A 20,898-nucleotide genomic window follows, 5' to 3' on the forward strand; every position below is an offset into this window, starting at 1 on the left:
TCCGTATTTGAAATTATCACAATGAAACCGAATTGGATCAATTTTGAACTTTTTTTTTACCCTAACTCGAGCTTAAATTATTTTGTTCGATAGTTCATGAACGGTTTGTGAGCTTTAATATTTTATTAATGAAATATATTATGTATTAAATAAATTCATTTCGAGCTTATTCAAGTGTTAAGTTAGAAATATTTTGAATAAACACACAAACATATTTGAATCTTTTGATTTGAACTTGAGTTTGTGCTCTAATTCGCACCAAATATTTAATTTTTTCGAGCTTTGAATCGCACTTGAGCTTGAATATATATAAAATGAGCCGAATTTGAACTTTAATATTCAACTTTATTTGGTTCATCTTACACCCTTAGACGGATTCTGTCGTAATTTCTAAATCATATGATGCAAAATTTTGGCATGCCAAAGAGTACAGACATCAACCGTATAGAGCCTCTTGGAGATGTTATAATTGCTAGGTTCAAATGGCTAAGTAATTCCGTGGCCTAATGGACAATTTTTACAACATACAATCTATTTACAGTCGTAAACATGAATTTGAAAATCAACAATAAATACCATCAGATCTTGGATTCGATTGGACAATATCACATAATAACAGAAGAATTAGTACTTTAACGATTTGAATTACATCAAGTTTGTGGCTTTTAGGTTAGGACAATTTTCGGTTGGACTCAAGTATTCGCCTATTCGGTCAGTCACAAGTCTTGTGTGGAAAAGTGAGAGGAGACCCATTGACGCATGTAACAGAACAGCAGAAAATACGAGCGGAGATAATTTTTGGCTTAAATGATTTGGATAATCCCTTGGTACGTATTATTTCAATAAGACGTGCCTTTCACCTAAATGCCTTCTGCCTAGGCTTTATAATATTCACATGCCTTTCGCCTCTGAAATGTTTGTACGTAAACACATGAATATTGTGCTTCCTACTCAAAAAACATGTCAAAAGAAATAAAGCATTACTTGCCGTTAGACTGGAGAGTGGCTGAGTGATTATAGCTCTATAGCCTCCATATACACAACCAAGACAGAGCAAGAGTAAACAAATAGACTCGCTGACATGATAATCATAAATAAACTGCTAACATATCCAGTCGCTAAATACGATAAAGGTCAAGCTACACCCTTATAAATGTTAAACCAGAGCTTAACAATGAAGGTTTTTAAGACAATGTAGTAAGCACTTACTTATTCACGAGCCTAGAATGTGGGGCCTTGCTGTAGTTTAATATTGCTGTCCTCAACTAAAATTCAAGATGAGTGACTGATTAGAGAATGATATCGTGGATCCGAACAAGAAAATTGCATAAAAATATGGACCTCATTTACAAGATTTGCAGCACCAGAGATATCTTGCTTTTCTTTCTTTAGAAGTTCAAGACGAGCACTGATATTGCACCTCTGTTCCTCAGCCTACACAAAAAGAAAAAAATGACTGATCCATGACCGCAGTAAGAACCGCAAAAGATGTATGGAAAGTTAATAAATCATTACTAAAAACCCACAAGGCGTGCACATAGGCTCAAAGCTCATCTAGCCCTTACACCATGACACAAGCAAAGGCACAAATCTCCCATCAAGTGCCTTAACCATATATCCTGGCCTTGGTATGCTTTAAAAGAATGTGAAGGCAATAAAATTCAAGATGAAATGGAAGAAAATATTCATTCTTTTTTCGTTTATCATTTTTTGTATTATCGTTTAGTGATTTAGTAAACTACATAGTGGATCAATGTGATGATATTTGATCAAATTATGAGCTTCACTTCAGTAAAGAGAATGTCTCAACTTCCTTGTGCATAATTTCAAGATATCTATGATACTCAGCGTGTTTAGTGCTTCTAATTACTATGTTAAATCCATCGTATGTTGAGCAAACTCAAGGTTCTAGACAAGGTTGTAAATGGCAAGAGGCGGTGGGGGGCCGGTCGTTGACCACCTACCGCCTCGGCGGTTGAATTTTTTAAGTAATTTTTTGTAGATAATCATAGATAATCCTGCAATATAATCACAAATTGTCATCATTTTTTATGTAAAATGTGCAATTAAATAATGTTTAAGCACAAAGAAGCTTCATACAATATAATATCATCTAGACAATGTGCAGTTAATAAAGATTCATCATCATATTAATCCTATTATGCTAACAAAGTAATATAATCACTTTTACCAAAAAACTAAGTTTAAACTTCGAAGTTTCAATTAATTATCCATAATTAGAACAATTAGTAGACTAAACATAACTAATCTTACAAAATAAAATAAAGAAAGGTGTGCTCGGTTTTGATATTTAAAATTAGTTGACTTTGACTAAATTTTTAAAATTGTTGACCAAGTTTTTAAAATTGTTGACTAGGTTTTAAAATTGTTGACTACAATTTAAAAATCTTGATTGCCCTCCTGCTTGCCGCCTCGACCCGCCTCCCCAATGCCGTATAGCTTGGACTGCCTAAAACACCCGCCTCATGCATAGGCGATGCGGTCGAGGGATGCCTACAACTTAGGTGGTCGCCTCGACCGTCATTTAGAACACTGGTTCTAGAAACAAAAGGGGCCCTGCTTGATTTTTATTCTCCAAAAGCAATCCGCCCGATCCCCCAAAGGAAAAATATTATCATCTTAATTTTATTTTCTTTTTCCATCATATACTTTTTTCTCATTTTCACGTCTCCAGCACAATCATCGCTTGAAATTTGAATCTCTTTCAAAAAATTTAGTGGTATAATACTCTAAGTAAAAAAATAAGATTTTAAAATTTGAAATATATTAATCAAACAATTTCAGACATGATTAACATCTACGGCAGTTATTCTATTCGTAAGTTAAAACGACACATCTTATTTTCTTCAATCATTTCCCAAAACTCTTCCCATCATACTCCCATAACAAAACCAAACAATCCCTCCATTATTCTTCCTAAAAGTCGTGGAAGAGTCATCACACATGCATTGTACATAAGTTGCAAGACAATAAAAAAGAACAACTATCAGGTGCAATCAACAAATCCTTTTACTTTAAAATAATAAAGGAGGTTTTAAACATCAAAAACTTGGCTGGCTACCTTTTTCAACATGCCCATCAAATATTGCACTTCGTTCTTCTTTGCTTCTAATAAGCTTTGTGCAGTTTCTGCAACATTACTCCTGCAATTTTGTAACCTATAACACCTCTGGAATTCATATGCTGACGCAATAAGGCAGAACCGGAAAGTTAAGATCCACATTTCCACTTAATGTCGAGACAAAGCAAGTTTGAAAATATAGCCTGTTAAAGTATAAAATTATTGATTATGGTGTTTCTCATAAGCTCGAGCTTAACATGGCATCAAAGTTATGATCTGAAAGGTAGCACAAAACATGTACATTTCCTATATTAGTCTCCCACGGCATTTGATGCCTAATGCCTGACTAGCTTGCACTGTGTTCAATTTGAATATTAATTTTGAAGACATATTTCCCGATCTCCAATTCACAAATGTCATTAACTGTCCCTTCTCCCATGAGCTTCAGCGTTTGAGAGAAACACTTTTAACATATGTGAACATCTTTCTTAATGCAAGGGAAAAGACATTTTTAGTCCACAATTTTTTTGCCTAGATCTCTATTAATTTTAGAAATAGAAAGCAATAGTTAATCATGAGCTGAGATAGTACTATTGGAACTCAGAAGCATACTTCTTAGAAATCAGAGGATCAAGACTGTGTTCATCCACCAGTTCCTCCACATTGTCAAGAACATTTCCCACCTAAAAAATGATAAGCTTAAAAGTCAGAACAAAATGAAGCATAGACAAAGCAACCCAAGCACAAAGTAAACTAAGAAAAATGATGATTGATGATCGGTTCTATCTTAGATAGAAAATGGAAGATAAAATTATAATGATCTGAGACAAGCATTCAATTCCACACTTTATAGTTTATACTAAAACAAAATGTAAGAAACAGAAAACCTAAAGAAAAGTTGAGGGCATAAAAACAATATAAAATACTTCCATGGGGTTATACCTGTGTCTCAAGCAATATTGACTCAAATTCTTCCTGCGAGAATCAAAAAATAGAAAAAGTCACAACACACAAATGAATCAAATCTCCATAGTTTGTAAAACCTTTTTTGCGTTGAATTACTGCCAATAGTTTGGGAAGTGTGATGAAGCCTATTACTTGCAATTTTCAAAATTTTAAGGCAAAAGCACTAAGAAATAACAAATGCCAAGGGCAGCAAGTTGGAAGAACATGACACACGAAAAGAAGATGTTACAACCCCTAATGAGGACAAAACGCCAATGCAGGGAACAAAAAGTTTTAGCCATCTCCATTTGGCTTGTTGGTGTCCAATTTAGTAGTTATGTTGTCAAGAAGTTGCATGTTGGCGAGTATATAAAGCACCTATGTAAAATAAAAATCATTAAGTCATACTGACCAATTTCTAGTTTTTGCCTCTTCCCCTTCCTAGTTTTTGCCTTTTCCCTCTCGATTTCCCTAGAGTCAAGGTTCCTCGATTTCTTGTTCTATTCTCAGTATGCACGCTCAAACATATTCACGGGGCATAACAAATTATGCTGAATACAGCATCAAGGAACTATCAAATATTTACCAAGGGAAGGGGTGTAGAATTTTGGTCTACAAGTGATGTAAAAACATGACGCACCTCAACATTGTCATGCAAAGATGCAATAACCTGAAAGGAAACAAAGACGAGACAGTTGTAACATCACACCGGGAAACACAATATTAAAACTTCATAGCGGGGTTATCAGAATTTTGTCTCAATATCACCAGGAACCCATTCACAAGTCACAACCACATTTCTAAACTAATCTCACTAAACTTCATGATATTGAATAATAATGACATTCTTAACGCAACAAGCAAGATGGTAACAGGAACATCACCATGACGAACAGGCGGTGGAGGCGCTCTCGCTCAGCCGCAGCGAAACTCGGAAAAGCTTTACTTAATTCCTTCAAAATCCAAAAAAAGTAATCGAATAACTCGAAATCAGCACAGATCCAAATCATACGCTCAATTTTCGCATTCAGTCACGAATGTCGAGAACTGACAAATCAAAAACAGGGAAAAAGGAAAACTAAAGCACCTCCTCGGAGCAGGCAGTCAACAAGTACCGGAGGCCGCGTTTAAAAGATTTCTTCAAATTGGAATGCCTGGATCCAGGGATCGATTCGGTCTTCTCCATGTTCGCTGTATTTTTCTTCTTTAAGGAACTTCGAAGAGCCCCTAGATAATAGATAGGGTGGGGAAATCGATCAGGCGGGAAAATGGGAAATGACCTGCTTTTTCCGATATATTTATATTGAATTTCTCAGAAATGATTTTTTAAAATAAACTTGAGTATGTTTATTAGGAGATGATCTACGAATCTTTATTTGTTAAATCCTACCGATATTTATAATAAAAAGTAATACTATTTAATGGATGACCCGAATAAAAGATCTGTCTCACAAAATACGACCCGTGAGACCGTCTCACACAAATTTTTGCTAATAAATTTAGGATGAATCTGATTCTCGTCCAAATGGTAGAAAAAAGGCAGGGCTCAAACTTTCATAATCCGATATACCATGGTAGACTTCCTCGAACGATTGAACCACTTTAATTAGACATCCTAAATCCTCTGTAGATCTGAATCTGTCATGAAGTTTTCGTAAGAGATGTTACAATAAATGTTGTAACAAAACACGAATATAATGTAAGTTGATCTTATAATTTGACTGTATCTTTTAAAACGAATTAGATGCTTATCTTGAAACATAAAAATGATGTTTCTTGTTTGTGTTGCTATTTTTTTCATCCATCCAGTTTGATTTGTTTATTTATTTGCAGAAAATTGGAATAAGCGGAAAAAGAAAAAAAAGTTAAAGAATTCATCGAGTCTTTAAGAGGGTTTATCAACAGATTTGCTGTCAAAGAATTGAGAAATCCATCAAAGAATTTATTGAGTCTCAAAGCAGAAAAATACATTTTGATGAGGTTACATGTGCGCCTTCGAGAATACCTCAAATGTCTGTTGAAGAAGCTTTTAGAGTTATTTATTTCTTGTACCTAGTCGATCAAACAATTGAGTCGTTGAAGAAATGTTGAGCAATATGAAAGATATTTTTGAATTCCATTTCACGGCTGAAAAGTTGAGTTCATTGGTTTACGAGGAGTTGAAATCTTGTTGCAAAAAGCTCGAAATGAAACGACAAAAAAAAGAGGGTATAAGATAATATGCTTCAAATTTGGATAAAGATGATTTATATCAAGAAATGAAAATCATTAAACATATGTTATCAAAGGAAATAATTTTATTTTTTTTTTACAAAGAATGAATTGTTTCTCTAATTCATTCAGCACACAACAGATATTATTGACTATTTTGGTTACTATTACATCTGCATATTTTTTTTTTTCCTAAATTGAAGTTGTCAAAATCTTGTTTGAGATTAACCACGACTCAAACAACGTTGAATGTATCAACTATGATTTTGATTGAGAACTAGTTTTCCGGCAAACCTTGATTATGAAATGTTGATTGATTATTTTGTTGGTAAATTTGCAAAAAAATCAGTTTTTCATATTTAATAGTAATATAAGGTATTTTCTCTTTTCTACTATGTAACGATATGGTTTTCTATAATATGAAATATAATATTTGTTGTTATAGTGAGTCTCATGTGAGACCGTCTCACGGATCTTAATCTGTGAGACGAGTCAACCCTACCCATATTACAATAAAAAGAAATACTCTTCACATAAAAAGTAATATTTTTTCATGGATTACCCAAATAAGAGATCCGTCTCACAAATATGACCCGTGAGACCGTCTCACACAAGTTTTTGCCTTGTTTATTATTATAAAACTCAGTTTATAATAATTTTGAGTTTATGATAATATAACCTTATTTCATCGTGAAGTAGTGACCTATATATTCTTTTCCAAAGGTTGGGAGACTCTTTCGTGATTAGTGGTGTCTCTAGCTGATATTTAATCTGATCCATCAAATCTTGATCTAATGATGTAGATGTGATGTGGCACAATTTTTGGATCACATCTTTTAATAAGATTCAATCTCATACGCCTATTTGAATTTAAAGATCATATCATATCTCTTCAGAATGATCACGACTATTGGATGCAACCCAAGGAAGGTCAAATATCTACTTGCAATCCTAGGCGACAAAAGACAAAAATAAAATTCGCCCGACATCTTTATTGAAATTGCAAATAGCAATACAAAGCGAAGTCTCATTCTGGAAAGCAATGAAAAATGTAGCGGAAGGCAATAAGGCCGATACTTCGGATCCTCCTTGTATGAAACGGAAGATATCGTCGATAAATAGAAATATCTGACTGCTTCCAAAAAGTCTTAACCTCAATAATTAAGCTTTACGAGGTTCTGAAACCTAGACGGACTGTACTTGTACATACAGTATGCCCTCCTGCAACCAATACAAAGTACTTAGACAACTGATTTTCTCACCACCCCACATTGAGGTTCGAGCAACTTCTCTCACGTTTCCTTGAGATTTCTGCTCATGAATCGTGAGGCACTTCATACGTTACATCCTCATTTTTGGACACATGGGTGAACGGCAATAAGCGGCATAATTACTGTACGATCCGCATACACAAGATTTGGGAAAAAAACATTCAGCCGAGCAAATCTTTAAATAAATTTGGGTCCTGACCTGACGGCGTCACACCCATATGCCTAACAAAGGCATCCTTTTCCAGTGCTGCTTTTAAATTTGGTCCTTTGTTTGTTTGTGGTGTTGATGGAGCATCAGTACTCCCTCCAAGTCCATTTTTGTCGATCATATTCGAGATGGGATTGACAAAACTATCGCCCTGCACATTCAAAGACATGTCTGTGAAGAGCGACATGAGATTAGGTGCATCGGTTGTACCAGCTCGAAAAGCATTTGATGCTGGCTTTTCTGGCGTTAAATCAAGAAGACCTTCCAATTGCTTGAAGGGATCTACAGATGGTGCAGTATTAGTGAAGGACGGTTCTCCCAAGTCCAGCAAGTCTGGAGGTGGTTGGGATGGTTTTACAGTAGTAGTGTCAAATGTCGTTACACTTCGAGATTTTTCTGCAGGGCGATGCAAGGGCTTTGACACTTTCGAGCTAGAAGAGGACTGTTTTCCATCAGACTTTGATGCACCGCCAAAGAGTGAAGCAGCCAGTTTTTGCTTTTCTGGTGAAATCTCCGGTACCTGTTTTCTTGAATCATAAGAAACAGTACTTGCTTTCGCGTTTGAACTGCCAACTGAAATGGGCTGATTTGCCTTGTTCTGATTTTTTATAATATCAGTGCTCGAAGTAGAAGGCACAGGAGAAGAGTATGTTGGTCGGCCCCACTTCTTTTGAACCCCATTAAGTCGTAGCTTGAGTTCTGATGAGCCGATGTTTGAGGCAGATGGAACGGGTGGAATAGGTTGCTGGATATCAGCAAGATAGGATAGCTCTGGTACTGGAACTTCGGTTGAGGGATCTAGTGCTGGAGGAACATTTAGAGATACTGCAGGTTTTGGTCGTTCATAAGCCTCAAATCTAAGAGCGTGAAATGAGGATTCATGATTTTCTTGACTCGTGAAGTGAGTCACGTCTGACATTGCAAGGCGTCCATTCTCTGGGATGTATGGCTGAGCACCATTTTCCAATGCTCGTCGGATATAATCATCAAGGAACGAAAGGTTTTTGTCAATCTGCAAGGATTTAGTAAATGTTGTGATCATCCTTGAATTAAAAAGGCAATGGCAGAAAACACAACGTAGCTACGAGCTCTTTATTTATACAAAGATTGATGCATGATGAATCGCAAGAAAATTTCCGTAACATAAGCATTACAGTCTGCCCATTCTCCAACGTTGTTTTAATATCATTTCCAATGCTTCTTAGTCATTCTCGACACAGCTAATTTGACCGAAATTGTGGGAGCTTGAGTAATACAATCAAAGCTATCACTTCAATAATATATGGTGGAAGACAAACTTAAAATAATGTAGCTCGTGCTATGTTAAATTATGATGGGAAAGGAGCATGTCGAGAAAATCAGTTGCATATGTCGGCTCACCACACATGCAACTAATTTTGAGAATATCCTTCCACATAAACACAGTATATGAGCCATAAAACCTAAAACAAATTCAGATTTAATATTAATACTATATTTGACTAACAAAATCAAAGATAGAGAACATCAAGGTTCAAGCTCGTAAGCCACAATAAAGCTCGCTGTCAGCCAGAGAGACTAAAGAAAGAAAATGTCAGCAAAGAAAAAACATTGGATTAGCACACATGAATGCCAAATTCATGTGTCTATCCACTAAATGTCGAGTAGAAAAATAACCATCGTCCTATTTTAGAGTAACTGACAAAGAGATTAAAAGTAAATTGTAAATCATACCTCAAAATCCTCACAAGCAGAATCCTTTGGCATTATATTCTTAACAGCATGAGCATCTAAACCAGTGATATCTTGAAGCTCATATGCTCGCTGTTGCAGATCTGTTGAGTTGGATGCTAACATTTCTTCAATCAAAGATTGGCACTGCGGCAACCAATAAGCCATGAGCCTGTAAAGCCTAGCATATTTTCAAGTATAGTAGAACTGGAATCGGAAGGAAAAATCTCAATCTGCTACAAAACATTTTCCTCGTGCCAAAATGTGTCCAAATAAAGTATTTACCAGCTTAACTAAATAAGGAAAAATATGCAAGAAAAATTTTATAATCGAAAATTATCAGGAATAATTAATGCTTGAGCACACTGCACATCTGTATTCATACTCAGCTCAAGTTCTCTATGTTGGAGAAGAAGATATGAAAGTAAACTATTGATTAAATCTACATTCGAGTTAGAAACATTCAACAATATTTCAGCATACTTCAATTTCATAACTGACAACACAGCTGACCAATGCATGATTTATATGTCTAGTTTTTTCAGGAAAAAGAGTTGATTGAGCCACTACACATAAAAGCATAGAAAGTATGCATTTGAGCACACAATAGAGTGCCAAAGGAATTGCAAATAACTACCTCTGGCAGTATATCAACTTTTCTACCAGCTGCAATTTCAAATGAATATATCTTCATAAGTGCCGTCACTGCATATGCCTTCATAAAAGTAGGGGAAAAAGGAAGCAATTACAAGATAAACATGAATATCTTGTCATTGAACATACTCGAAAAATTTGAGATCATATTATGGATATGCAAGAGAACAACCACAAAGCTTGGAGCTGCAACGAATCTATGGAGGCTATGCGAAGGTATTGCTCATTTCTAATTTACAAAATTGAGATATAGTACAATAACAACTGCATATGTCAAAGTATACAAAATAATTTCCTTCCATCACGATTGTTATTTTCTGTTCACATAAACTGCAACCCTTTTAGTTTTCATATTACAAAAATGTACTACGGTACTTTTAAAATATCAACTGTTGACCAAAGAGCAAAACAATCAAATGGCATTTCTAGTGAGAAAGACTAGTCAAATTATTCAGAAGATGGGGAGAAAATTTTCTTCCTGGTAAGAGATTTTAAAGGACGATATCAGATTCGTTAAAAAAAAGAGGATACCAGCTAAGAAAAGGGTCTCGAGGTACAAGGCAATGCTATGGGACCCATTGTTGTCAGATCTCAAATTTAGAAACTTTAAACAACCAGTCTGTCCAAAAATATTAACAATATAAAAGTATACTTTGACTGTATCATCAATGGCATGTGCCTCTGCCACGTCACACAGCTTTCCAGTTATATATGTGGCAGAATGTTTTCCATCCGCAGTTCCATATTCTCCCAGTACCCAACAAATGACCTGCACAGAGAACATGTAAATGGAAAGCAGAGGTGAAAAACATTCATAAACAACACCACATACAGAGAGAGAGAGAGAGAGAGAGAGAGAGAGAAGGGGACACAGGAGTTCAAAAGATAGAAGATTATAAATATAAAAACACTCAGAGACACACAGAGAGGGAGAAGGACTTGGGGAGGGAAGAGAACAAAGATAAAAGGGAGAAATTATGGAAGTTTGGATGCCATAGAACATACTTGAATAAAAGCTGATGGAAGTTTTGGATCTCCCATAATATGAAGATATGATTCGACCTGAACACATCAGATAATTTTTATTAGAAAGATGAAATAAGCATAGCATCACCAGTCATATAATCCGATCCATTGTTAGCAATGCACGGTGTCAAACACAGAATACTGCTTCCAGAAAAGAGTCAAGTCTTGCACTCTTGCTAAAGAAATATGAAATCAAAATTAGTAAAATTGTGACAAAGATGCCCGACTCTAAAAATGCATCTGTCATCAAGGTCATCCTAACCATGTCTTCATAGCGTTTTTTTGAAAAAGAATAATTCCCACTAGCTTCTTACTGATATAGTTCACGAGTCAGCAAGCTTACAACACATTTTGTAGACCCACAAGAGTGGTGGCATGAAACACTATCAGTACTCACAAGTCCTTCCACAGTTATAGTCAAGCTACATTTCAACAATGGATGGATAATTGGATACCGTTTTCATGTTCTTGTTGAAACTCAGAAAAACATTATTCTTTCCATCAAACATATGCTGATTCGGTAATGCTTATAGAATTAATTAAAAGGCTACAAAAGGATTTAAAGCATATACACATGCAAGAAGTATAAAGATGTAGCTAAAAGATCAAATGACACATGCCCATACAAACCATTATTGCAAAAGGACGAAAAGATACACAAATATTTACACACTGTATTAGGTGGACCACAATCAGAAAGTAGGTTCGCAAGGAAGGCATACAGCAGATGATCTCAGCTGACTATCTGCATCGGCGTCATCCGTCTCCAAATCCTTCAGCAATTAACCTCATCAGACTATGCGCGACCTTAATATTTACCAGGTCTCCTGCATGCTCAAATACTTTATTCATGGTCTGACAAATAAAACATGGCAAAAAAAATAAAATCAGAAAAATAACCTACCAATATGACATAATTATCATGGTGATGCAACAAAAAGAAGTATCAACAGCAAGATAACCTGTATAAACCATTGGTTGCTTGGTGCATATTGCTCAGCGACTTCAACGCATCTAGATGCTATTTCGGTTTTGTAATGGCTGTCATTGACACTTATCATGTAATCAATCATACGGTCGACAATTACTTCTACATTTGAAGACTTGGTCATTTTATAGAGCAGTTCAAACGTCTTGCGCTTTAGGGTGTCATCTGGGTCCTATATCATGAAGACAGCCAGACTTTAGCTGAAGTCTAAATCAAAGATTACATCAATAGAAACAAAGTAGTTAGCATGTAAAAAAAAATAGGAAGATGCATATCCAGCTAGCATTCAAAACAAATGAGGAACATAGTATTTGATATAAATAAAAAAAATCAGCAACACTCCAATCAAACCCTAATATAAGCAAGCTATTCACGAGAGCAGGCCGGAGTTGTTCTTCATTCTTCCTTTCTGTGATATATTTTCTCGGCTTATAAGTAATATAAATTATTCTTTTAACATTATTAATCGCAGAAATGATCTGAGTAGAAAGTCATTCAAAACTTGATCTAAAAAACCAGCTTTCATTGAAGTCTATAGAGTCGATTACAAAAGGTACTAGTTTGAAAGGTTCCCATTTCCCCGGAGAGTGTGTCAATTTGGCTTTCAACAGCCAGGCAGATCTAGAGAGACCAATAAGAATAAATATGAGCAAGTAACCTGAAGAAATTCAGCAATGCACAGCGACCTTAAATCAAAGACCACTTGTTCCAATCTAAACATTAATAAAAACTGCTGACCTCACCTCTAAGCAATCAATAACAGCCAATTGGTGTTGTTCAGCAATTTCCGGGCTTATCTTTATCAGTCGACTAAGAGCACCAACACCAAGATACCTCAGATTGTGGCTGTCACGCTGTCAATTGAGGATAATGCAGAGTTACAATATCTAGTTCCTAGCAAGTCAGTAACTCAACTGGTAAAGAAAAGCAAATATTGTTGCCAAATACATACTTTTAAAAATTTTGAAATGCCATCTGCTGCCGCTTCAAGCAACTTTGGGTTGGGGTGTAATGAAGAAACACAGCAAATGCATTCATAAAGAATGGCATTCCCGATATTACTAGTTGAATCACATTTTCTCATTATGTCACCCAAAATTGTATAAATTTGTTCGCTGGCCTTTTTGTCGCCACTACCCAGTACAGCAAGAATTTTCAACAATTTAATCTGCCAAGGAAATGAAGTACAATAGCGTAATTAATAAACAAAAACATGAACGAGACTACACATGGATATATAACCAGATCCTAGGTCCACATTATTTTCGGAGGATAACTACAAAACAGCAAGTATATGTGGACCCAAAGGCAAAGGGACTTAAAATCAAATAATATTCCTTCCAGAAAATTCTGAAAAGCAATCATTCTATAAAAATTGACCTCTTAAAATAATTTTCCAAGTTGCTAAGACTTCAACCAATAGCTGCTTACTTCCAATTTCAATACATATCTGAAGCCTTTCCAGTTATTCGCAAAGGCAGAAACGCCAAATCACTTTCAGCTTTTGGAGAACTTCTGCCACACTACAAGCACCAGGTGCTAACCAGAAAGGCTCCAAGCTATAGGTACAAACGAATTAAGCCCGCTCGAATACTATTCAATTCCTTTGAAATTCTCGAACTTCAGCCAAGCTCAAATATGTCCAAACTATTTTTGGACTGATTTCAAGCCCGAATTACTCCGTTCCAAAGCACGTAATTTGTTCGTGAGCCTATATATACAGAAACATATTTTTAATGTTAAATAATATTACACCTTCCTCTTTTTACACTTAAAACCTAGAGTGAATTCACCTCCTTCCCCAACACCTCCATCCTTTCTTCCTCTGACTGCATTTGTCCTTCCTCTGCCACAGTCAGCTCTTTTTTAGATGCCCACAGCTTTGTCTCCTTTTTTCTCTACTCTTCTTGCTCCACCCAACTCTTTTATTGGTAAGGCTAGGGACTTTTCCAAATTCAAATACAAATATGAAAATTTTCACAGTTGACAGGTCATATAGATCTACTCTCCACAAAATTATATAATGATATTCATTAGATCTCTGGAATGGGTATGTTTCTCTTATCTTATTAGCAATTTTCAAAATTAATAATCCTTCATGTTTTCTATCTTTTTTACTCCATCTGCTTGGGTTTGTAGATTTGTTGTTTTATTCTTTTTCATTCAATTTTTGTTTTGAATATCATCTTACATCAGTTTCAGTATTTTAACTTTTTTTGTTTAAGATCTCGATAAGTTAGTTTGGAGTTTGAGTTCAATAAGCATATTTTGAGCTTAATTAACTGTTTGATCTGAGCTCGAGCCTAAAAGTGCAAGAGAGGTGCTGCTTGCATTATACACCAGGGAAAAATTCTACCACCACCATTGTCCAATCCAACTATCGCAACTAAAAATTACCCTAAGCCCAAAAATATCACTTGCGCTGCATGTATTATGTGAAGAAAATAAAAATCCCACAGCCACTCACTTCTTGCCCACGTTGAAAAAACAAAAAGAAAAAACCATGGTCCAATCGATCTAACCTTGCTCAAAATTATCCTAAGCCAAGAAATCCTTCAAAATCTAGCATGGAGATACCTTACTTTCTGGAGATGAGGATATATGGTTGAGGAAGACGAAGAGTGGTTTGGTGGTTCAGATGATTGATGTTTTTCTTTATAACTAAGCAAGTATTTACCAATGAACATTTTATAGATTATTATTTAATTGTTCGTTCATAAAATACATTTTTGTTGCTATGTTTATAACAAAATTCACTTCATTTATTCACTTCATTTATGTCATTATATAAAGCATCGCTTGGCAAGTCTTATGGCGATAAGGTGTGTGCATAACACAATCCCCTTCTTATATTTTACTAAGTTTGATCACACACAAGAAACCTAAAAAAGACATTCTCCATTACTGACAGGGAAAAGAGATAAAACTGGAACCCTTATTTAGCATAAAACAGATAACATCGAAAACTTCGAAAAAACAGGAAACTAGTGTGCAAGACAAGCACACCAACTTCCTCTTTTGAAACCTACAGGAACTATCAACTATTATTCTGAATCTGAAATGAAACACACTGACTTGGATCAAAAGCACAATTACATAAACTTGAAGGCTTATCAGGGCGCGAATAAAAAAACACTCACCTGAATGAATGGAGCAGGCATCTGATGATAATCATAATTCTTTGGGAGTCTGCGTTCAGTGACTTGCTTGAGAATGTTTACAAGACTAACCACCATGTCCTTAAATGAATCAACATCGGCCATAATAAGATCAAAAAGAGGGCAAAGTGTTGCACCCATAACACCAGGATCATTATCGCAGAGCCGCTGCAACATCATTATTTGTTGAGAAACTAGAAATGATCAATTCCAAAACCAAAAAAATTGTTTTCTGAATGCACATATAAATAGTCTAAGACTATCATTGTGATCACAAAATGATTTCTCGCTTCTATACAATCTTTCATACATCCCCGCTTCCCTTATACAGGTGGCATATGTCTGATAAAATCTAAAACTCCAGTTTGACTTAAATTATTTGAGTGACTCCAGTTTTAATTAAATTACTTGAGTGACATGTTTTCCATGATAAAATTTAGAAAAGAACAAACTTGAATGGAAACATAATTTTTTTTAAAAGGGTAAGGTAAACTATTTGTTAATATAAATTTTAAATAATTTACAATTCCCAGTGTCAAAATTTCATGAAGTTTGAAACTAAAACATGGACACCGACTCAGTTCTCACAAGATTTCAAAGTTTATTAATGTAGCATATTATCACATTATACACCCGACTTTTATACAATATATATTGTTCATACAGAGTGACTCCTGCTTATCTGCCATTCACAGTCCTCAAATTTGCATCGGGTGAAGCAACAGAAATTGAGAGAGAGAATCCTTCTATATAACCACTCTTTCATGCGATGTCAAACTCAATCTTTCCAGCAGAAAACCACACTCTTTTTTGATGATGACATTTGTTGTTAGGATTGTTATGTTCGAGAAAAGGACAGTCCTTTCCAAATTTCCATTATTTGTGCAACCAGCTGTTAACTGTTTTCAAGCTTATGATTCCAAGTTAGTTGTGTACAAATCCACATTTATCACGACAAAAATATTTGAAACTTTGGAGATGCGTGTTGCTAAGATATCAGACATATATAGGTTTTTTTTCAGATTTCTAACTCCCGATGCCCAGCCTCGATAGAGAATCATGCACACACTGAACAAACTACTTGGGTTTTCCATTGAAAGGGAACATACAAATCTTCGCTATCCCATCTTTAAATTACAACATGCAAATAAGTAAAACATCAGTGCTTAATCCATGAAACACGTGCACCTTGCGGAAATTGGCTATGAGATGAGAAACGGATCCAGGTGCCCTCCGATGGAACCGGTGGAGCGCCATCACTGCCTTTTTCCTCACTGCCTCCTTCTGATGTCCCAAAAGCTCAACCACCTGCGGCAAAACCGCAGGAATAGTCTCCTCATTAATCAACCGACAAACCGCATTTAACGCGGCACAAACAACCAAATAGTTATCGCTCTTCAAGTCCTTCTGAATCGTATTCACAATCAAAATAATCAAATCATGGTCCTCGTTCAAGAACAGAGTAACCGCCAAGTACCCAGTCCTTTTCAAGTGCAGATTCTCATCGTGGGTCATTTTAACCGCGTGAATGTACCCAAATGATGCATCATGGCCAAGCATCTCCACGTAGACAAGGCGAATGATGTACTCTTTAAGCTTAAACTTCGAAGTATTGGGGTCGCCCAGTCTTGCTTTCAACGATTCGATTTCCCGTAAAACAATGCGGTCTTCCTCAGCCTTGGATCGCGACTCTCCAATCGATTTGATGAGATCCAGAAACTCCTTAGACTTCCCAAACCCCCCTTGGGAGCCCATTGCGAGCTCCCTGCCGATCGTCTTTAGCTGCTCCAGCTTTTAATTTATCCGAAAAACCAAAAATCTTGAAACAATCACCGATTAAAAAAAAAATGGAACTACTTCCAATTTTTGGAGGGTTGGTCGGTGGGATTGGGGTTAAGGATTTAGAAATTGCGGATTTTTCGAGGGGGAGAAGCTGAGAGCCAAGATCTAGAGTAAGGGAGCTACAAGGCTCTGAATCTCTCTAACTACCGTATCGTACGAGTATTCATGCGATGTAAGCATAGCTGCGTATCTATTGAGGTGCAGAGCGATAACAAGGATAGTACACTTCTGTAATCAAAATCGATTAGTAAAAATTTAAAGTTCTTATTCAATTTAAATTTAGATTTGATTCGAAATTCAAAAGTTTTAATTTTTTGAGATTATGTTCGACTCAAAATATTTTAATCTATTTGTAAATTATTGCTCGGATATCGGGGTTCGAAAGCTTGAAAAACTAGAAATGTATGTATTTAATATATAATAATATTATATTAATAAAATATTAAAGTCCGTCGGCTACTCGCAAACTATCGAATAAAATATTTTGACTCGAGTTCGGATCAAAAAAAGTTTGAACATATTTGAGTTCGATAAATTCGAATATGAATAAAACTTTATCGAGTCGACTCGAAAAACTTTATGGTCATCGTCTAGGGAAAAAAACTTATAAAGGGGAGTTGGAATGTTTTGAAATAATCTTTGCTGTTTTTTTTTCCTCGTTATTTTCCCAAGATTTAGTGTCAAATTGACACTTAATCTTAAATTTAAGACATTGATGACGAATGTTCTATTATTTACCTTTCCGCCTAAGCTGCGAAAGAACATTACACTTTTCATGCGAGTCAGGACTTATCCGACAAAAAATTTTACTACTTCAAAACTATTATAGTTACGACTTCCATTTACGGGGTCTTTGAGTTGCCGACTCCTCTGTCACGACTCACGAGGGAGCCGTTGACAAAAGAAGATGAAACATAACATTGCATAATTCGAAGGGAGAGTGCCAATCAAATACTCATAAAATGGATATAACAGAGTGCATGTTCATCAAAAAATATATATTTTTTTTTCTCAAATCAAACTTGAAGATCGTGAGAATTAGCTTGACCAAATCAATCCCAGACAAATTTTCAACATAGGATATTTCAACAGGTTAAGCGGTAGAGATTTTTTTAGCTATTTTTTTGGTTGATCATTATCAACCTCCCCGGAAGCTGATTCTCACAATTTTTTAAATATTTTTTTAACTATTTTTTATTCATATTCGAATATATTATTCCCTAGGATTATTTTTGGTGTATGAAAAAAACAAAAATTCAGCTGCGGTTCGTATATTAGATATGCAGCAGTTCAACCGCTCACCTAACTGATTAAAGCTCAAAGCAGTTTCAACCGCTCACTTCAGACCGTTATCAGAACCGGTCATTAAAGACAACTAGTTATTACTCGAAGACATTCTCTGACCAGCTTAAATACTTTCAAGTATCACACCGCTTTGAAGTCAATAATCTCTTACATCAGTTCCAAGATTGATCTACATTTGATTATCTTTCCCAGAAAAAGGAAGACCAAGTATAGACCTAAAGTTCTGTTGCTCAAAACAGTTTCCTTAAAAGGAACTCCTCAAGAAAAGCGTTTCAGAGCGATGATGTGCAAAAAGAACATTAAATGCGTTTATCAAATATCATTTAATGCTCAACATATCGAAAGCAACACGTCTGTACAGAAGATCAGGTTAACGTTGTTCTGTCCTTTCCGACCGTTAATGTAATCGTGTATATTAACGGTAGAGTTCGCAAGCAGATAGCAAGAGATTCTCAGCTGCATTATCACAAATCGCTTGATATTCAAAAAGATCTCAGAGCGCTCTTAAAAAGTTCACATATTCCATCGCTCAATCAGCACGCACTCAAGAGAAATTTATCTGATCATCTAAGGATCATTTTCGTGCTACTAAATCAAAACCATTTATTCATATCTTTAATCCTTTGGTTATTTGATTCAGTTTTTGATATCTGGTGAACTGAGTGTTCTTAAATATCTAGAAGTGTAAAATGATCACTAAGAGTTCCAATACAAACAGTGTGATAAGCTTTATTGGACCAGACTGTTGCAAGAAGTTTGTAAAGACAAAGTCTTTTAGTAGAATCTTTCCTAAGGAGGAAGAAGGGGTGACGTAGGAGTATTCATTCTCCGAACATCCATAACAAACCTATGTCACTTTACTTTTGGCAATCATTTATCTGTCTAGTCTTTATTCATTGTTTTAGCCTGATATTGTGTATTAAGTTGCATCAAAGATTGTGAACCGTTTTTCGTACTTAATAGTGGTTCACATTCTCAACCGTTTGAGAAGACAATTTCAACCGCTTAAAAACGGTTGAAATCACACTCTTACATGAGAAAATTTGAAAGAGTTCATTCACCTCTCATCTAAACTCTTTTCCGATCCTAAACAATAATTCATAACAATTAAAATCATAACTATGACTCCTGTTCATCTTAGTATCAAAAAGTTTCTCATTTACAAGATCTTTAATATTTTGTTTTAACATGCTTCATAGCTGAAAATGCACGCTCCGTAGTTGCCGTGGAAACATGTAAAGTTAAAATAGACGGATCAACTTGTCAATCAAATTATAATGTTGCAACATTTTTGTTTCAAATAACCATCGGCACAATTTTGAGATAGTGGACATTTTCTGAAAATCTTCATGACAAACTACATCGAACTCAAAATTTTGTACCTGACACATTAAATGATGCATTTCCTGTTCAGTGAAGTCCTCGGGATAATACTTCTCAGCGAGAATACAAATCTTGTCAATGTTGAACCATTTAAAATTATCTTTTTGATCCAAAGCAGAGTTGAGAATTAGAAGTTCAACTGTCTCATCACTGAATCTAGAGTTTAACTCTTCCAACTGAAAATCTATTGCAACATTAAATATATCATAATGAAAGTGATGTTCAACTGTGATGGTATCCTTTTTCTGGCGTGAACGACTAGAATACCTATAATGAGAACTCATCTATAGTATATCGACATCCAATCTTGAGCAAAGTGATTTTACATACGAAAGAAGAATATCAAAACCATCATTTCTCAATCTCAGGAAAAGTTCTTTAGTCGTAGAAACCAAATCCATTGCACCATTGAAGTAGATGTGTCATCAATGAAAATATTTTTGAGCACATTAATAGCTGCATCATACATATCTATCAAGCTGCAAATAGAATCAAAAAATGGGAGCTCCAACGAGTAGTATCTGCTCGATGCAAAGTACCAATCTGATTAGCTTCTCGCCCAGTCTCGTGTTCACCGGCAACAATAGAACGTGCAATTTCATTAACTCGATAAGATTGTAACTCAAAATTGCGCTTGGAAGAAGATGTAACAAGATTGACAATAGTCATCATATTTGAAAAGAAAATCCATATGGAGATCTTCTTTTCAACTGCTGCAACTAATGCTAGTTGGAGTCGATGGGCAAAACAATGTACATAATATGCATATGGACAATCTTTAAGAAATAAAGCTTGCAATCCATTAAAAGCAACACTCATGTTACTAGCACCATCATACCTTTGACCTCGCATATTATGAATTCCTAGATTATATTAGTGAGGACATCACATATTTCTTTCTTGAGTGTTGCAGCTGTGATGTCATGCACATGCACAATTTGAAAAAAACGTTCCCACAAAAAATCATGGGCATAGAAAAAATCTCAAAATTATAGCCATCTGTTCTTTGTTAGATACATCTTTCGCTTCATCCACCAAAATACAAAACTCATAATCTCCAATTTCATCACGAATTTTAGTTCTAACTCTACTACCAATAATATGCAAGATTTCTT

The 20,898-nt window shown here is 35.5% G+C and overlaps 3 protein-coding genes across 4 annotated transcripts; all 3 read right to left on the minus strand.

Moving 5' to 3' along the window:
- Positions 1 to 1,013: 1,013 nt before the first annotated feature.
- Positions 1,014 to 5,332, minus strand: LOC140807394 (uncharacterized). Of its 2 annotated transcripts, none has more exons than XM_073164225.1 (8): positions 5,115 to 5,332; positions 4,912 to 4,980; positions 4,668 to 4,697; positions 4,025 to 4,057; positions 3,695 to 3,765; positions 3,083 to 3,179; positions 1,342 to 1,434; positions 1,014 to 1,265 (listed from the first exon to the last, which is right to left on the minus strand). In XM_073164225.1, exons 1-8 carry the CDS (start codon positions 5,211 to 5,213, stop codon positions 1,206 to 1,208), a joined length of 552 nt encoding a protein of 183 aa, XP_073020326.1. In that variant the 5' UTR covers positions 5,214 to 5,332; the 3' UTR covers positions 1,014 to 1,205. The 2 variants fall into 2 exon arrangements, with proteins under 2 accessions (XP_073020326.1, XP_073020327.1); XM_073164226.1 differs by having other exon boundaries at positions 3,083 to 3,164; positions 5,115 to 5,326.
- Positions 5,333 to 7,206: 1,874 nt separating this feature from the next.
- Positions 7,207 to 17,294, minus strand: LOC140806545 (AP-4 complex subunit epsilon-like). Its single transcript, XM_073163094.1, is given in 12 exon segments — positions 7,207 to 8,729; positions 9,431 to 9,574; positions 10,065 to 10,142; positions 10,734 to 10,850; positions 11,087 to 11,143; positions 11,830 to 11,868; positions 11,870 to 11,962; positions 12,070 to 12,267; positions 12,839 to 12,949; positions 13,048 to 13,263; positions 15,236 to 15,421; positions 16,442 to 17,294. Coding segments are annotated over 12 exon segments (2,865 nt in total). The 5' UTR covers positions 17,009 to 17,294; the 3' UTR covers positions 7,207 to 7,670.
- A 2,174-nt stretch (positions 17,295 to 19,468) lies between these two features.
- On the minus strand, positions 19,469 to 20,635 carry LOC140806602 (uncharacterized). The gene is made up of 4 exons (XM_073163163.1): positions 20,323 to 20,635; positions 20,176 to 20,239; positions 19,783 to 20,050; positions 19,469 to 19,486 (listed from the first exon to the last, which is right to left on the minus strand). The coding sequence occupies exons 1-4, from the start codon at positions 20,633 to 20,635 to the stop codon at positions 19,469 to 19,471; spliced, it is 663 nt and encodes a 220-aa protein (XP_073019264.1).
- Positions 20,636 to 20,898: the final 263 nt, after the last annotated feature.

This window comes from Primulina eburnea, chromosome 12 (assembly GCF_022965805.1).
Source record: "Primulina eburnea isolate SZY01 chromosome 12, ASM2296580v1, whole genome shotgun sequence".
Classification (NCBI taxonomy): Eukaryota; Viridiplantae; Streptophyta; class Magnoliopsida; order Lamiales; family Gesneriaceae; genus Primulina; species Primulina eburnea.